The 16542-nt window shown below is 44.0% G+C and overlaps 1 protein-coding gene and 1 long non-coding RNA gene across 2 annotated transcripts in view; one reads left to right on the plus strand and one right to left on the minus strand.

The window, feature by feature from the left end:
- LOC112156737 (zinc finger protein GLI2) overlaps positions 1–10323 on the plus strand; it is an 83848-nt gene extending 73525 nt beyond the window's left edge. Inside the window, exons 10-14 of the mRNA XM_024289058.2 lie at positions 3060–3209; positions 3985–4149; positions 5839–6117; positions 7517–7862; positions 7942–10323. Of these exons, the coding sequence (XP_024144826.1) occupies positions 3060–3209; positions 3985–4149; positions 5839–6117; positions 7517–7862; positions 7942–9791 (2790 nt within the window). The 3' untranslated portion in view covers positions 9792–10323. The remainder of the gene's footprint in view (positions 1–3059; positions 3210–3984; positions 4150–5838; positions 6118–7516; positions 7863–7941) is intronic.
- LOC118599571 overlaps positions 1–15894 on the minus strand; it is an 81491-nt gene extending 65597 nt beyond the window's left edge. The window contains exon 1 of the long non-coding RNA XR_004948976.1: positions 15807–15894. This is a non-coding gene — a long non-coding RNA (uncharacterized LOC118599571). The remainder of the gene's footprint in view (positions 1–15806) is intronic.
- Positions 15895–16542: the final 648 nt, after the last annotated feature.

The following is a 16542-nucleotide window of genomic DNA, read 5'->3' on the forward strand; positions in this document are numbered from 1 at the left end:
TCTATCCTCCAACCGCCCAACAACTGAAGAGAAAAAAAAGCAGCTCCTCTGAATGCGTTTTATTGTGTCTCCAGCTTTCTTAATGAGGTTTAGCTGAGGATGCTTCTCAGATATGATCTGTACCGAATCTCCAAAACTGGCTGCACATGTTTCCACGTCTTCCCGTCGTCTGGCAGGACTCCACTTTTACTTTCTAGATTTGGAGATAAACAGTGTTTGGATTCATTTTCCTTCAATCAGGCCCGCTTCCCTCTGAACATCATTCAGAAACTAAAACCCACATTCCCGGTCGACATCACGTTCCTCGTGTTTCATTCCACACACAGGCTGGAATAAACACAAAAATAAAAGCTCTTCGTTTCCATGCCTTTTAACTTTGGGTTCAAAGCTAAATGTTTACAAAAATGTAATTTTCGCTTGAGGAATGCGATCTCTGTTTGTGAACAGGTTTTTTTTTATTTAGTTTGTGACTGTATTTGTTTGAGTCCACAATGATGTCGTTAGTCAGTGAAGCAAATGTCTCATCCGAAGCAACAAACGGACGAATCGTATCTCTTGTTGCTCTGGACCTTTCAGCATATCCCATCAGGAGTTGTCACACAGAGTTTTACACAACCCTGTATTTTATACGTGGACTGGCACTTTAACAACTCAAAAAAACCTATTCTTTGAGTTTTTGACATGCGTGTTTGGCATTTTTCTTATGAAAGAGAACAAATGTAAGAAATAATTTCGTTTTTGCATTTCTGAGTATTTCTCCTTTGAAATTGTCGTCGATCAAACTGTCGTAAAGCTGCTCTGTTTGAATTAACGAGCCGCTGTGATGTCGCAATGGCTGGGGTCACGAGCGTATGTTGATTTTTTTTCGTAAGGTTTGTGAAGCGAGGATAGGCTTGCGCCGCAGCTGGAGGAGCAGTCGCCCCGTCACCCTCTAAATGTCGCCGTTGTGTTTCCATTCACTGTGTATTTTTTAAATATTTCCAGTAGTGCAGGTGTCATTGAATCAATCACTGGTCCAGTACCAGACACCGTAAGATGCCTTGTTGTGATTGGACTGGTCAAACGTAGCTTTCAAATAAAAACATAAAGATAGCTCTGTTTGTTAGTGTTAGAGATAGTTGATATTTATTTAGATTTTAACAGGTTTTTAGTCATGTTGAGGTTGTATTTGGGAGTGAAGAGAATGGATAGGATTAGGAATGAATCCATTAGAGGTAAAACTCATGTTATGCTACGTTTACTACATCTGCCTTGATAACATGTGTTCAAGCGACCACTTCCAATTAAAAGTCTACGTAAATGGGCGTTTTGGGGCTTGCACATTCAATACTCTCACTTTCACGCGTAGATATGCAAGTTTCTACTTTTTTCAGGCATTAAAACGCTCATCTATTGAATGCAATCTAAATAAAAACTAGGTTAGACTTTCACCAGTCAGAGACTTGGATTGCTATTCATGAAAATGCCAACTGAGATTGATCATGGAGGAGACATTGATAATTGTGGTTTGTGTCCGACCAGAATTATACAACTCCAAGTTGATCATATCTCAGAACTGAGCTGTGAAAGAAAAACCCTGAAACAAGATTTGCTCCCCTACAACATTGTGCGCTAAAGTTCTTCCAACTATGGGTGGTGGACGTGTGCTAGTATCAAGTAGCGACAGTCCAGTGTGAACACCATATGCTTAACATGGCGTCACATGCACAGACGCGAGGGATACTCCTAAAGGAAGTTCAGCCTATCCAGATTATTCAAGTTTCAGACTTAAACTAAATTTTGATCAACTGTAAAAAAAAGTTTCCAGTGGTCTTTTAATTATGATTATGGATTTTTTAGCCAAAATAAAAAACTGGGTCATCTCCTAAGACTTGGGCCTTGCCCAAATTCCTTCACTACTCACTACATAGAGCACTATATAGTGTGCTTGATATATTTGTAGTACTATCCAAGTCTACAAAGCTAAAACTGAGTGCACTAGAAATTTCCCAGAAGTCTTTGTGAAAAACTAGTGTGCATTGATGCTCACTAGATTAGCGAATATAGGCCACAATGTCTTGTGTTTGAACAATCTTTGCTAAAAAAAAAAAAAAAAAAGTGTTTAAATGTAGTGGGTCCGATAGTCCTGCACTTGATAGTTTTTAGTAGTTAGAGATTAGGGAAGGGATTTGGACATAGCCATAGTTTCTGCAGCAGGAGTTCATCAGAAATTCACCTCTAGGTTGTGTCAAACTAGTTAATTTCCCATCAGCCCTTTGTTTACACTCTTCACTGCTAGCTTATAGCACCTCAGGAGCTCAAGCTATCATTAGCATAGCAAAAAGAAAAACCACACAGCGAGCAATATTGGAGATTTTCGTTAGAGATTTTTCTAAATATTTCATCTGCTCCTGATCCATCATGACTTGAAAAAATAACTACTCAGAAACAGTTTTAATGCTAAATTACTTTATATGTGTCCTCCATCATGAGAAAAATTCTACAAGAACTTGTTAAACACACCAAAAGCACCTCTTTCATTGCAGTGGGTCTTTAAGGAAAGTTTAAAAAACTATTCATCAGTCGTCACACACCTTTGCTTCGTCCCCTGGAGTAGTGGACTGCAGCCAGGAACAGTTTCTAAATCCTGCCTTCAAGGCCAGACATCAAGCAGGGCCCTATTGTGTAGCTGGTCTGACCCATCTGTGGATTTGAACCCGCAATCTCCCAATCTACGTGGCCACTGAACAGACTTGAGTGAATCAACCGTTCATTAGCTTCAGTCACTCCTGACTCTGTTTAGAAAAAAAAATCCGATCACTGGTGCGATGCTTCGACTTTTTTACAAACCAATCTAATTAACTATGATGGGATCAAACCCCCGTCCGTGGTGGAGTGTACAGTCAGCTTTAAAGAGCCTCTGATTACAGAGAATGAAGCGGAGTGTAATGAGTGGCTCATTCCTGAGCTGCATCCGTCCTCTGAGGTTTCCATGATGAGACAGAAGCATGCAGCCTCTCTGTGCTCAAACCCTCTCTTATATTCCTTCTGTGTGTGTGCCCCCCCATCCACCCCCCCAGCACATCAATAATGACCACATCCACGGAGAGAAGAAGGAGTTCGTGTGCCGCTGGGAGGACTGTTCGCGGGAGCAGAAGCCCTTCAAAGCCCAGTACATGCTGGTGGTTCACATGCGCCGGCACACCGGGGAGAAGCCACACAAGTGCACGGTGGGTAACGGATGTGCCGGGGCGGCCCAGGGGGCTCTCCGACGGGGGCTCCCCCCCAGGGAGGCCTGCAGCTCACGGTCTCTAAACACTGGCAAATGCACATGTGGTTTTAGGGGAGATAAACACAGAAAGTGAAGGTGAAGCTCGGACTCCAGGGGACGGAAGATTTCTGCTGCTGGGAAACAGCTCCATCTTCTTTATGAAAAACTGCAGATGGTTAAATATGAATACTTCACAGTCTCAGATTTAATACATTAAAATTTAAAGAAATACAGACAAGCTTACACTTAGTCTGAATCAGAAATGATCGTTCATGTCAGCGGGACGGGGCCAGAATATACAAAGAAATGTATTCCTTCTGAAAAATCAAGTTTTTTATCATTTTAAGCCAAAAAAAGTCCAAAATAATTTGTTCTGAAAGGCTTCTGATAAATAAATCAAGCAAAACCAAACATGCTGGAACCTTATTGGAGACACATGTGGCTCCCCCTGCAGGTTAAGACTGGCACTGATTAGGATCAGCTGAGTCAGGGAGTTCTAAACGGAGGTTTAAGATGCTAAAAACGACAAAACAAACTAGAAAAGTAAATAATAGTGAATATATATGTATTTTAGAGATCGATTTAGATAATAATAATATGATGACCCCTACATCGAACAGCACATAGACATAGTACTTTTATTCCTTCTATATATCTATATATTTTTAGTCAAACTAATGTTCAGACGCGTTCTTCGTCTTATTTTGGACTTAAACCCTTCTCTCTTCCTGCAGTTCGAGGGATGTGCCAAGGCATACTCCCGTCTGGAGAACCTGAAAACTCACCTGCGCTCGCACACAGGAGAGAAGCCGTACGTGTGCGAGCACGAAGGCTGCAACAAAGCCTTCTCCAACGCTTCCGACCGGGCCAAGCACCAGAACCGAACTCACTCCAACGAGGTACCGCAATGAGGTTTAAGACAATTAGTCCGAGAGTATCCATTTTCTTTTTTGTGCAAGACTACAGTAGAGGCATGGATGCAGCAAATTATTGAACTCTTATGCACTGAAGATACTGTAATGTAGGTCAGAGAAATTATCGCTCTTCTCAAAGCTGCATGTGCCTTAAAAATATCTGTTCAGTTTATGTCTCTGCATCACTTCCGCATTAAAGCCCAATTAAAACAATCAGGGTTCATTTCTATGTTCAGAGTATCTGTAGGTGTAATGCTACACACATGCTTCACACGTCAAATTTACTCAGTTTTTCTCAACTTCATTCGTTGGCACATTATGGAAAACATGGATGAAGTTGAGCGAGTAACTTGAGTTTATGTGTTTTTGAGACCTCTACAGAGGTGCCGGCAGAAACTTGACCGTGTCTGAGTTCACCAAATCCTTCAGCTAGCTTGGGTGGTGGCGCTCTACCTCTGCCAGACCTAGGGTGGTGGTGCTCAAGCTCTACCGGTAATTTGGTGGTGGCACTCTAGCTCTGCAGGTCCTTTGGTGGTGGGGTTCTAGCTCTACCAGTCATTTAGTGGTGGCGCTCTAGCTATACCGGTCCTTTGGTGGTGGCGCTCTAACTCTACCGGTCCTTTGGTGGTGGACCTCTAGCTCTGCCGGTCCTTTGATGGTGGCGCTCTAGCTCTGCCGGACCCTGGGTGGTGGCGTTCTAGCTCTACCAGTCATTTAGTGGTGGCGCTCTAGCTCTACCGGTCCTTTGGTGGTGGACCTCTAGCTCTGCCGGTCCTTTGGTGGTGGCGCTCTAGCTCTGCCGGACCCTGGGTGGTGGCGTTCTAGCTCTACCAGTCTTTTAGTGGTGGCGCTCTAGCTCTATCGGTCCTTTGGTGGTGGCGCTCTAACTCTACCGGTCCTTTGGTGGTGGACCTCTAGCTCTGCCGGTCCTTTGATGGTGGCGCTCTAGCTCTACCGGTCATTTGGTGGTGGCGCTCTAGCTCTGCCGGTCCTTTGGTGGTGACGCTCTGGCTCTGCCGAACCCTGGGTGGTGGACCTCTAGCTCTGCCGGTCCTTTGGTGGTGGCGCTCTAGCTCTGCCGGACCCTGGGTGGCATCGGTTACTTGCTTTGCCAGCTCCTGGGCAGAGGAGGTCGCTACACTGTCCACTGGGCAGCTAACTAGCATAGCAGGCCTGGCACGCTGCGTCAACAAATCAGGGACTAAGCTTCAACCAATTAGCCAATCGACGAATCGACCGCCCAAATCTGCTGCCGAACTGACGCGCCGTCCCCGACGCCCAAAATGCGTTTGTAATATTTCAGATTGCGTATGTACATTAACTTAAAATTGAAACTCGACGCCCCTACTGCGCAAATCGCGTCCGATGTGAATGCAGCTTAAGACTGAAACAAAATAGAAAATAAAACGTACTTCACATATGCTGAAAAACTGCAGTCGTCAAGAGTATTGACTTTTCCTGTAATCTACTTTAATCCGTTTAACGCTGGAGATGTCGTAAATAATGCACACTCTTTGATGTACCATACATTTTTGACATTTTACATGAATTACGTGTTTTGCGTTTATTGCCTAAATAGTCTAAAAACTACATTAGTCTAAAGAATGCTAACGCTGAAGCTAAAGCTACGATGAGTGCTGCCGCAATGTTTCACTTTGTTTTCTCTGCTCACAGAAACCGTACGTTTGTAAGATCCCCGGCTGCACCAAGCGCTACACGGACCCCAGCTCTCTCAGGAAACACGTGAAAACCGTTCACGGACCCGAGGCCCATGTCACCAAAAAGCAGCGCAGCGACCTGCCGCCGCGACCGCCGGCCCCCCGGGAGAACGGAGAGAATGAGATGAGCGGTCGGGACACGCTCCAGAAAGAAGACAAAGTGTCCGACCACAGCTCCCCCAGAGGCGTGGAGGACTACCTGCACGTCAAGTCCATCAAGACAGAAAACTCTGTGGTAAGAAGCTCGATGACCTGCAGATCCTCAAGAACCACTCTGACTAACATGACAAACGTATCTCTGGAGGCTTCAGACGTGCACAGAATAACCAATTCCAAAATGGCCTCTCTTCACTCTCTTCATTTCTCTCTTTTCTAACTTTCCTTTTGGACAGAACTTACTGAGGTGAGCTTGAATTTGGTTTTTGATTCATCACTTTTCCTTCATCAACCTTCATCAGGTTTACGTCCATATTGGATCTCAGCAGTCCTGCTTAAGATACTTAATAACCAAATTTTTCTGAGTATAAGTTGCACTTGTAGGAGTTAGTTTCTACGCAAGTTTCTACGACTGTTTCCATGCTCTACGTACAAAACGCATGGCAAATGAACGTACAACCAGGTCAACCAATCACATGCAAAATTTGCAAGATTTACACTGTTTTGACATTTCGCAACAAAGCTTTTTTTCAACCGTAGGAGGCGGACATGCGCTCGTGAACAGTAGTAAAAGAAGAAAAGGAAGCCCCTCCCTCCCTGTCCAGTCCCTGATGTTAGCATAGCTTAAAACTAAGCTACATTTCTTCTTCTTCTGTGGTGCTGTTACTAGCAAATACTTTGAAACACCTACACTGCCCTCTAGTGGTTGTTATTTATTTTTAAACATCCGCATTAAAGTTGCACTTGAGTATAAGTCGCACCCTTGACTAAATATTACATAAAAACGTGACTTATACTTTTTTGTTCCTATAATTTTGAAACAAAAAAAACACACATTGACCTTGGATGTTTATATTATTTAAAAGCTGATTAAAAAAATAAATTTTTTCCAGGTTTGTACGTGGTTAATCATTTCATTGATATTCAAATTTTGTCTAATTGTTTTTCTGTATCAACAGAAACAGATTTTTTTTTGTCTTTGTGTCATTTCACAGTTTTGAAACAGAGCTTTATTTGTTCGCCTGTTTTTGTTTTTTACCAAGTGTGCGAAATTAATGGTTTTTCCTTGAGCATTCTATAAATTATTTAACAACCATGTAATCCGCGCGACTAAAAAAAAAAAAAAAAAAAATCCCAGTCTCTGTAGCTGACTCTAAAGACCCCCACCAGCCCCACTCTCACTGTGGAGACTGTGATCCAACCTTGTGATGGTTCTCGCTCTCTTTCATCGCGCACATTTCTAATTCACAGACAGACTAAGATGGCCTGTAATCTGCAGCGCGCCCCCACCTCTTCATCCTCACCCCCTCCCCAAAAACAACACTCATTATTTACAATTAAGATGAGGGGAATAAAAGACTTTGTTTTGCATGCCATTTTCAACCGCTGCTCCACTTTTGTTTGTCAAAGAAAAACTGTTTTCCGGACTAAATGTTGAGTCACTTCTGTTTACTCTACGCCCCCCGCCCTCCCTGCAGATGCATCAGCCCAGCCCTGGCAGTCAGTCATCATGTAGCAGCGAGCCATCGCCACTTGGCACCAACCATGACAGTGGAGTAGAGACGGCAGCGCACAGCGGGGGGAGCCTGGGGGAGCTCAGCCCCCTGGACGATCTGCCGTTCGTGGAGTCGTTGGGGTTGGAGGACTTCGCTGGGGGAGGGGCGGCCACCGTGGGGCTCCACCTCCGGAAGCAGCTCTGCGCGAGCCAGCACCTGCAGCATCTCAAGAAGGAAACGCTGAAGACGGTGAGAGAGTCCTGTCGGTGGGCCAGCAAGCCAACACCCCCGATCCTCAACACCAAGCTCCCACCCATACCGGCAGGCGGTGAGTGCCGCACAAAGTTTGCCAAAAGTCTTGTGTTGTTGTTGACCATGACTAAAACTCTCATGTGTTCTTCTCCTAGAGAGTCCAATTTGGGGTGATGGTCCAGCTAACTTCCCTGGATCCGGCTTGGCTGATCTGAGCTCCGGTAAAGTGACACAGCTTGGACCCGTTTCCGAGCGCCGGGACAGCACTTCCAGCTCTTTGGGCTCGGTCTACACCCTCAGCCGCCGCTCCTCCGGCATCTCCCAATGCTTCTCCAGCCGGCGCTCCAGCCAGACGTCGCAGTTTGGCACCAACCGCCCCAGCAACGTCAGCTCGGCGGACTCCTACGACCCCATCTCCGCGGACATCTCGCGGCGCTCCAGCCAGACGAGTCACTGCGGGAGGAGCAGCGGTGGACAAGGGGGGTGGGGTGGCGGTCTTCCCAGCCCCCTCAGCCTAACTCCAGCTCAGCACTACAGTCTCAAGGCAAAGTACGCTGCTGCCACCGGGGGAGCACCACCTACCCCTCCTCCATACATGGAATCTCTGAAGTCCCACAGGGCGCTGTACGAGGACTCCTTCACAAACAGGAACTGGGCCTCGAGACAGGACAGCATCTCTCGAAGCCTGATGCCCCATGAAGTCCCATCCAACATGCCCCGAAGGGCCAGTGACCCCGTAAGGCGCTTAGATCCTCTTACTCAGCTGAACATGCAGCGCTACAACAGTATGGGTACTCTGAGGGGCGGGACAGCCATCCATCCCCATCCACCAGAAGAACATCGGCGTACATCCCTGCAAGGCGGCGTGAGACTGGACATCGGTTTGCGCCGTTACACCTATAGCCCACGGCCTCCGAGTATTTTAGAGAACATCACTAGTGAAGCGACAACATCCAACAACAGGGGCGTGGCAGGTCGGTTGGACTTCCAGGGAGCGCCGCCTGTACCGCAACAGGTAGTTCTCCAGAGAAACTGTCAACTGTCCGCCTCAAGCAGGAGTCCAGGTCAACAGATGAGTCCATCATCGCTGCAGGTCAGTTCTACCAGTCCTCACTGGGGACAAGGTCCGGTGGACAACTCTCAGCGCTTCCTCAAAGCTCAGCCCCAAAGTAACCTGGCTGTAGTCCCACAAAACCAAAACTTTGGACCAGGAGTAGACCGCTTCCAACCGTCGTTCAATCTGAACAATGAGCCCAGCGCTCAGTACAGGTTTAACGCTGGATCCTATGACCACAACGGAAACACCAACTACTCCCCTTGTGTGGCTGCAGGCAGCATACCGAGATGCAAACAGGAGCCCCTCCACACAAACTTTACTGGATTCCAGTCCGCTCGGGTGAAAACGGACAACTGCGATCCTCCGAATATTCAGTGCGATCAAAGAAACCATAACACAATCTCCCACATCAGCGTCCAGTCCTTCAACCAGAACTGTCTTCATCCAAGACCACCAACAGAAGCCAAGGCTTTGTCAAGCTCAAAGCTGATGGACACTTCCAGCTTAACCACGAATGGAGTTTCAGGACTTCACTGTGTCTCGGACGACAACGCGTTGTACTACACAGGTCAGATCCAAGTGTTTGAACCCAACGAGAGCGTGGGCTGTCGTGTTTCTCCTGTGGAGAATATACCTTCCTTTGAAAACGGTCAAGCAGCTTCTACCTTAACCGACAACCAGGCGCCCGTGACCCCGGCCCTGGAGCACGCTCAGATTGACTTTGACAGCATATTGGACGACGGCGATCACTCCAGCCTCATGTCCGGAACTCTGAGTCCGGGACTGCTGCCGAGCTTTTCTCCAGGTTCCTCGCGCCTGACGACGCCGAGGAACTCGGTGGCATTGCCTCCGGTGCAGTCGGGGACAGGAAATATGGCCATCGGGGACATGAACTCGCTGCTGACTGCTCTGGCAGAGGAAAGCAAGTTCCTGAACATGATTACTTAGAGAAACTGCTTCCAGCCAGCAAACGGGAAGCCTCATAAGGTTCCGACCCAGGTTTCATAGTGAAGTTGTGACTTCAATTCTTTAAAAAAAAATGACCATTTTCTATTTGTCGGAAAGCCATACTTTCAATCGCTCTTGTTGTTTTGCAGTTTTACCAAGTGCCTGTCGAGCTACGCTAGTCTGGCACACATGAAAATCGGTCCACCAAATTGTTCCCGCTCAAAGGGACGCTTCTGTTTTTCATTTACAGCAGTGTTCACAGCCCCTCCCCCACCCACCCCCCTTCATTCAGCCATCACTGACTGCATCACAGCTGCAGAGATGAACTGTGACGTTTCACCTTCAGACCTGATCTGTGACTGGAATCATGATCCTCACCGCAAGAGCAGAGGACGTCTTTGTGGAACTCCAGACATAAATAATTAAAAAAGGGAGTTAAGCTGTTTCATTTTGTATGATATTTGTTGTGTTAGTAATATGTAAATATTATTTGTACATTTTTAAGAAATACAATATGGACAGATTTTTTTAACCATGTTGTGTCAGTGTATTTCTTCTGTTAGCCCAACATGAGGGGCGGAGCTAGAACATTTTGCATGGGGGAGGGGCTTTTGTTATTTCTGTAATGCTAAAAGAAGCTTGTATTGATGATTTTTTAATCTTTGCCAATGAGACTAACATTGACTCAAAGATTGGGGGAGGGGTCAAGTATGGGGCTGCCCCCCCCCTTGCCTCCCTTTAGCTCTGCCCCTGCCCAACACATATTGTTGTTAAACCCTTTCTCACTTAATATCTTATTAGTATTTTTGAACTAGTCAAGTTTAAAAAGTAGTTTGAATTTATTTTTACATATTTATGAAACTCAATCTAAATGGTTCAAAAAAATCTATGAAACCATGATTTCCTAAAATTGCTTCATCCGTCCCACCTTGCTCGAAGCTCCATGGCCTGAATAAGACGCCGGTATCTCCTTTGATAAATGATGATGAGCGCTAGAAATTTGATAAAAAAAGTATTGTTCGTCACCATGTTTTTTAATAACTCAACATAATTTGGTTTGTCAAAATGTAATTGCAAAAAATTGTTTTTTTTTCAAAATTTCTAGAATTTCAATAGTTTTGCACAAGTGTAATGGAGACGTAGCTAATTTTTGGATATACCAGTGGTATAAACTCAAAAGACCCAATAGACAGAGTCGAAATCAAAACTTTTTTCAGCCAGCAATACATTGTTTTACTGTAAACTATAAAAACGTTGAGGCGCGTAACATTTACTAACAGCATTTAGTGCGCATTTGAACAAATATCTCTTAACCCTTGTGCTATCCTAGGCCCGTTGACGTTTGGAGTGGGTTCATCTGGAGCCCACTAGACAGCAAACTGAACTATTTTCCTTCAATGATTTTTTAATTTTCACTGGTGTCCATGGCAAACATGAATGTCCACCTCTGTCATGGTAGGGGTAACACGTCAACACAAGGGTCACTGTTACACCGCCTTTAGTAAGGGTACATTTTATGGCATAGCCTACTTCTAAAATCCGTACTCACAACTGCCCTTATGAGTAGATATGGGCTGTGTGTGGGTAGAAAACCGGCACAGGGCTCGTGCGATCTTGTGGAGGTAAAATGATCATCAACATTTCTTCCTATGGGCATGCTTCCAGCAACAGGTCTTAACAAACACTTAACAGCACACAAGGGTAACTAAGGGTTCGGTAGGTGAGACGCCGACGTGTCATACGAGTTCTTCATATTTTCTACCCCCGGATCCCGTGTTACGTTTACGTGATTAACGTCATTCCAGCAGATCCAGAAGCAGAGAAAAGCAGCTTCGTGCTGAGAAAAAAAAATTATAATAATAATTGGCACAAATCTAATTTTCTCTGCATCAGATTTCCAGATTCACATCGATCGCGTCAACCGGGGGTGTCAAACTCAATCGCACAAGGGGCCAAAAAACACACATTAGGTCGTTGGACGAACAGGATTAACATTTATTGAACACTCACAAAACTAAATGTTTAAAACTTTAAAACCATAACTTTTTAACATAATTTTGAACTAGCTATATAGCATTAGCTGTGATAATGGTAGTGTGAATGCTGTAAACTGAATTTGACCCCTGAAGATGCTAGTGCTTATTGCTAAAGATGCTGAAATTGATAGCTAAAAACTCTAATAGCTGCAATTACTAAAGCTGAAAACAATGAAGCTGCAAACTAGCTAAAATATTAGTTAGATGCCAAATTAGTCTAAAGAACTGAAAACAAACTTAGGTAGCCATAACTGCTAGCATGTAGCTGAAAAATAGCTAAATATCAAAACAGCCAAAAAACTGAAAAAAAAAAAATTAGCCAAAAAAGCAAGCACGTAAATATTAGCCTAACTCAAAAAGCCTAAAAAATGTTTAAAATAAGCCTAAATTAGCCAAGTTAGCATGTAGCTAAAATATTACTTAAACTAAAATAACCTAAAAAAATCTTACAAAATGCCAAAATAGTGCAACAAGCTATCAGAGTGACATTTTTAATCTTTAAAACTGTAACTTTTTAACTTAATTATGAATAATAAAAAGGCAGGAATATTATTCCAGAATAAATCATCTTAAACCCTAAATAACTTTCAATATTTTACACTCCATAAAAATATATTTTGTCAAAATAAGCACAAGATAAAACTGGGTCATTAGTATCAATAAACTAAAAACATCTGGAGGGCCGGATAGAATTACTCGGAGGGCCAGACCCGGCCCCCGGGGCCTTGACTTTGGGACGTGGCGTAAACGGTCAAAGGTTTAGGGTACGTCAAAGGGCGTTTTGACCTCCATGTTATAGGGTTAAAACTCTCAGCAGGCAAATATAATGAGCAGGTCCTGATGATAGTGCCACTTCCATTTCTACATTAAAAAAATAAATAAAAAAGTAGAAAAAAATTAATCCTGATTAGATATTCAAATTGTACAATTTGGAACAAAAATAAATATAAGTAAATGAGTCTATTTTTGTGGGTCGTTTTACATTGAAATAAATGGGGATATTGTAGTTTTTTTCTTTTTTTTTTTTACAAAGCCCCCTACTGGTTATACTGTGAACTTCATTGGCTGTATTTTTTTTTACAGTTGAATCACTGTCAATGGGGTCTACCCTAACTAAGGTCAGGTCAGGTCATGTGATCTGACTCCTCCCATCAGCAACGATTGAGTAAATATTATTATCCTTCAGTCCGCGGTCTGTTGTCGGCCTCTAGAGAGCAGAGTGTTGATGGTTTCAATTATTCAACGAGAAAACTTTTGTCTTTGAAGCCGAGTGCAGCCCTGTGTGCCAACGACGCACTTTCCCGGCTCCTTTCTTGTTCTACGACCTCTCCGCTTTGAACCCCCCCACCCTCCCGCCTCGTCTCGCCTGTTCCGTAAAGCGGCTCCGACACCATGTAAATCTTTCCTTGTAAGCTGATGAAAAAGGATGCTAACAGAAGGGGAAAAGGCCGCGCGGCGCCGCTGCTCCCGGCCCGTCTGTACTCCAATATTGTCTCTGACAGAGCGGCCCGGAGGACGGGGGCTGCTGAGACCACATAAAACAACCGTCTTCCAGCGGCGAGGGGCTTGGAGGGACGCGCCGCTGAGAGGAACAAATGATTTTAGTCTGTCAGGGAATTCAGCCGAGGATGTGTTTGATCTGCAGGGGGTGATTGCTTCTGCCACCGGAATTCCTTATTCTCTCAGAGATAAGAAGCAGGAGGGAAAACAGCCTCGGGCGGCAGAATCCAGGCAGCGAGGAGAGGAGGAGAGGTTCAGACGGCGAGCAGAGGAGAATTCGTTTACTGAAGGAGACACGTGAAAGACAGGTTTCCTGTTCAGATTCAAGAGGTGAAGGAAGGCACTGGGAGTGTGTCGGGAAAAACACTTCCTGATCCAGAATCAGGAATTTTAAAGTATGAGCTGCTGTGAAAGGAATCGAGGAAGGATAGTTCCTAGAGGGTTTCATGTGGGACCAAAGTGACAAGAAAACCACCAGTTGATCATGCAGTAAATGCATCCACACGGTCACCACTTTACTAAGAGACAGTTTAGAGCAGAGTAAAGCTACGTTGAGCGTTCAAGAGACCACTTTCCATGAAAAGTTAACGAGCGGAAACGCTTGTTCCTTCAAAACTCTCATGTTTTTACAACAGTTCTCAGGCTCTGCGAACAAACATTCATGCATAGAAAAACCTGGTCAAACGTTGACCAATCAGGAACTTATTTTTAGGGCCAACCGTTTGAAGAAATTAAAATTTTATTTTATTTATTTATTTATTGCTGGAATTATACAACCGATTCTAAATTCAAAGAGCAAGAAGTAGATCTGAAGTCAAAGATCACAAAAAAAGTTGATTTGATTGTGGAGTTTAGGCAAAACGCTGGTGAATAATCAGAGGAATTGACTCCGGTTTCCATGAAGTATGCTTCCTATTGACAGTAGGAGTATCAGACACCTCCATGCTGCTTTAAACAGTCTGCCCTATTTGAGAAGGGAGCTTTTTTAGGGGTAAGCCAATCTAATGAATCAACTTTAACCCCAACAGTTTCCTTGTGGTTGAGGTTTGTAAAACAGGACAGGAATGCTTTGGACACAATAGCCAGATTTCAATACATCCTAAAGTCTTTGACGCTCGCTGAGGGTTTTTGGGTTAAACAGGCCCTTAGACGGTTGTAGAGAGAAGCAAAGTAATGGAGGCACAGCTGTGTCCTGCCATTTCCTTAAAGATTAGCAGGAAGGAAGGTCTTTTTCTTCTTCGACTGTTTACTAGCTCATGACCGCCACCTACAGTTGGAAGAGGTTTGGTGTGAAATGTCAAAGTGGTGTGGATCTCGCTCCAGGGCTTTTTCGTTCACAGCTCTATTTCAAATAATGGTTTTTGTGGAACTCTTCACAAGAAATAAACCAGCATCATTCGTGCAGGATTACATGTTTGACAGCTATCGAGCAGCGAATTCACCGTTTGCGGAGAAAGAGGGGAGGCGCTGGTGTGTGGCTCCAATGTTAGGGAGCTCTGATTTAATGGGAACAACCATCACCTTCGCGGGAGCTGCAGGTCGAGGTCCCACAGACGGAGACGTGGGCGGGGACGATTGATTCTGTAGAGGTCCTCCTCAGCCCAATTACCCCAAAACACACCCTGCAATCAGGAGTGATCCGTGACTCCTGCTACCGGGCTGGAAAAGCCACACATGCAAAATGTTTACTGGCCCTACGCAGTTTTAGTATGGTGTTCTGTAGGTTTATTAAGGGCGACCCAGCACATAGCCATTTTATTCCAACATAAGGACGTTTTCTACGCCGGTATTTAACTCAATAAGATGGCGCTTTGAACAGGTTAGAGCAGCGTTTTGGACGCGCGGCTTATGCGCAATAAACTCTGTTTTTTACACCCGTCCTGAGACAATTTCAGACTATGATAGCACAAACTAAACAGCTGTATTCTGACAGTAATTAGTACGGTTCTCGGAGTCAGTGAACGCACCGGAATTGAAGTTACCACCCTCATCAATTTTGATTGGTCCTTGTGTTAGCCCCGGCCAAACGCACCACAACAGGGCCAAAAGTTTTGTAACTGAAGCTTTCAGATTCGTTTAAAAAAAAAAAAAAAGTTGAAACTGAAATTGAAATTTTGACTTTTGAAACCTAAAAAACAGAACATTTGAAGCTGAAAATAACTAACTTTATTTTGAATAGCAAAAATTTTTGTACATTTATATATTTTTTTCAATTTAATTTATTTGGGTTTCAAATAATATTGGCCCCGATTTAGCTCCATACCTGTCTACCATAGCTTATGGTTAGCTAGGCTGAACATTTCAGTATCTACGAAATGGCAGGTGCACGTCATTCAGCCGCGTGCTTGATTACCGAACAAGCTAGTTTTCTTTTTCTCCTCTCCTTAACATAAACTCTACCAAAAAGCATTTTTGTGACACTTCAGGAACAAACTGACAGTTTATACCCAAGAAATATTCCAAACAAATGAATTATTACCTGAAAGGAGAAAGAAAAGAACAAAACGCGACGAGCCGTTTCCTCATTGAGAGAATTTTCTCGAAGGAGTGAAACGAGCCCCGCGCGCCCCCTCCTGGCCGTTCTAGGCATCAATAATCGATTACTGAATAGTAAGAAAATTGCAAACAGAAAGCATTCCTAAGCAAATGGAGTTATTTTTTTGTAATTAATAAAATACAATTTTGTATAATATGTATCACATTATCACTTGAATAGTACTGACAAGCCCCTTGCAGTCTGTGGGATTTGGGGGGTAAAATATAAATAAATAAATAAATAAAAATTCATCCAACAAGCCTGTTTCTGATTTACTTCACCCTTACTTACCCTCCAATATTTGCTACAACCTGTTGCTTGCCCATAGAAAAATATATGTGCATGACCATTTTAGGTCACTGAATGGTCTAAAAACTCGATATTTTGTACAGGCCACCTGTACAGATTTGGCCCACAGATCTGCATCCACCCATAAGGGCAGTTTAGACTAAGGCTCTAACACCGCCCCCCATGTCTGATGTATTTTGGGAAGGTAAATGGAAAAACTTCAGTTTTCAATGTTTGATGCCATAAAAAAATGCTTAAATTATTGTGTCCAGAGATGTTTTCATACAATTTAAGGGGATTTTTTTTGTTTACGTACAATTGACATGGCCGTGGATGCATACACCCTCTAAAACTTCTCTCTCCGTTGTTATTTAACCTTCCCCAACCCCCT

Source organism: Oryzias melastigma, linkage group LG2 (genome assembly GCF_002922805.2).
Source record: "Oryzias melastigma strain HK-1 linkage group LG2, ASM292280v2, whole genome shotgun sequence".
Classification (NCBI taxonomy): domain Eukaryota; kingdom Metazoa; phylum Chordata; class Actinopteri; order Beloniformes; family Adrianichthyidae; genus Oryzias; species Oryzias melastigma.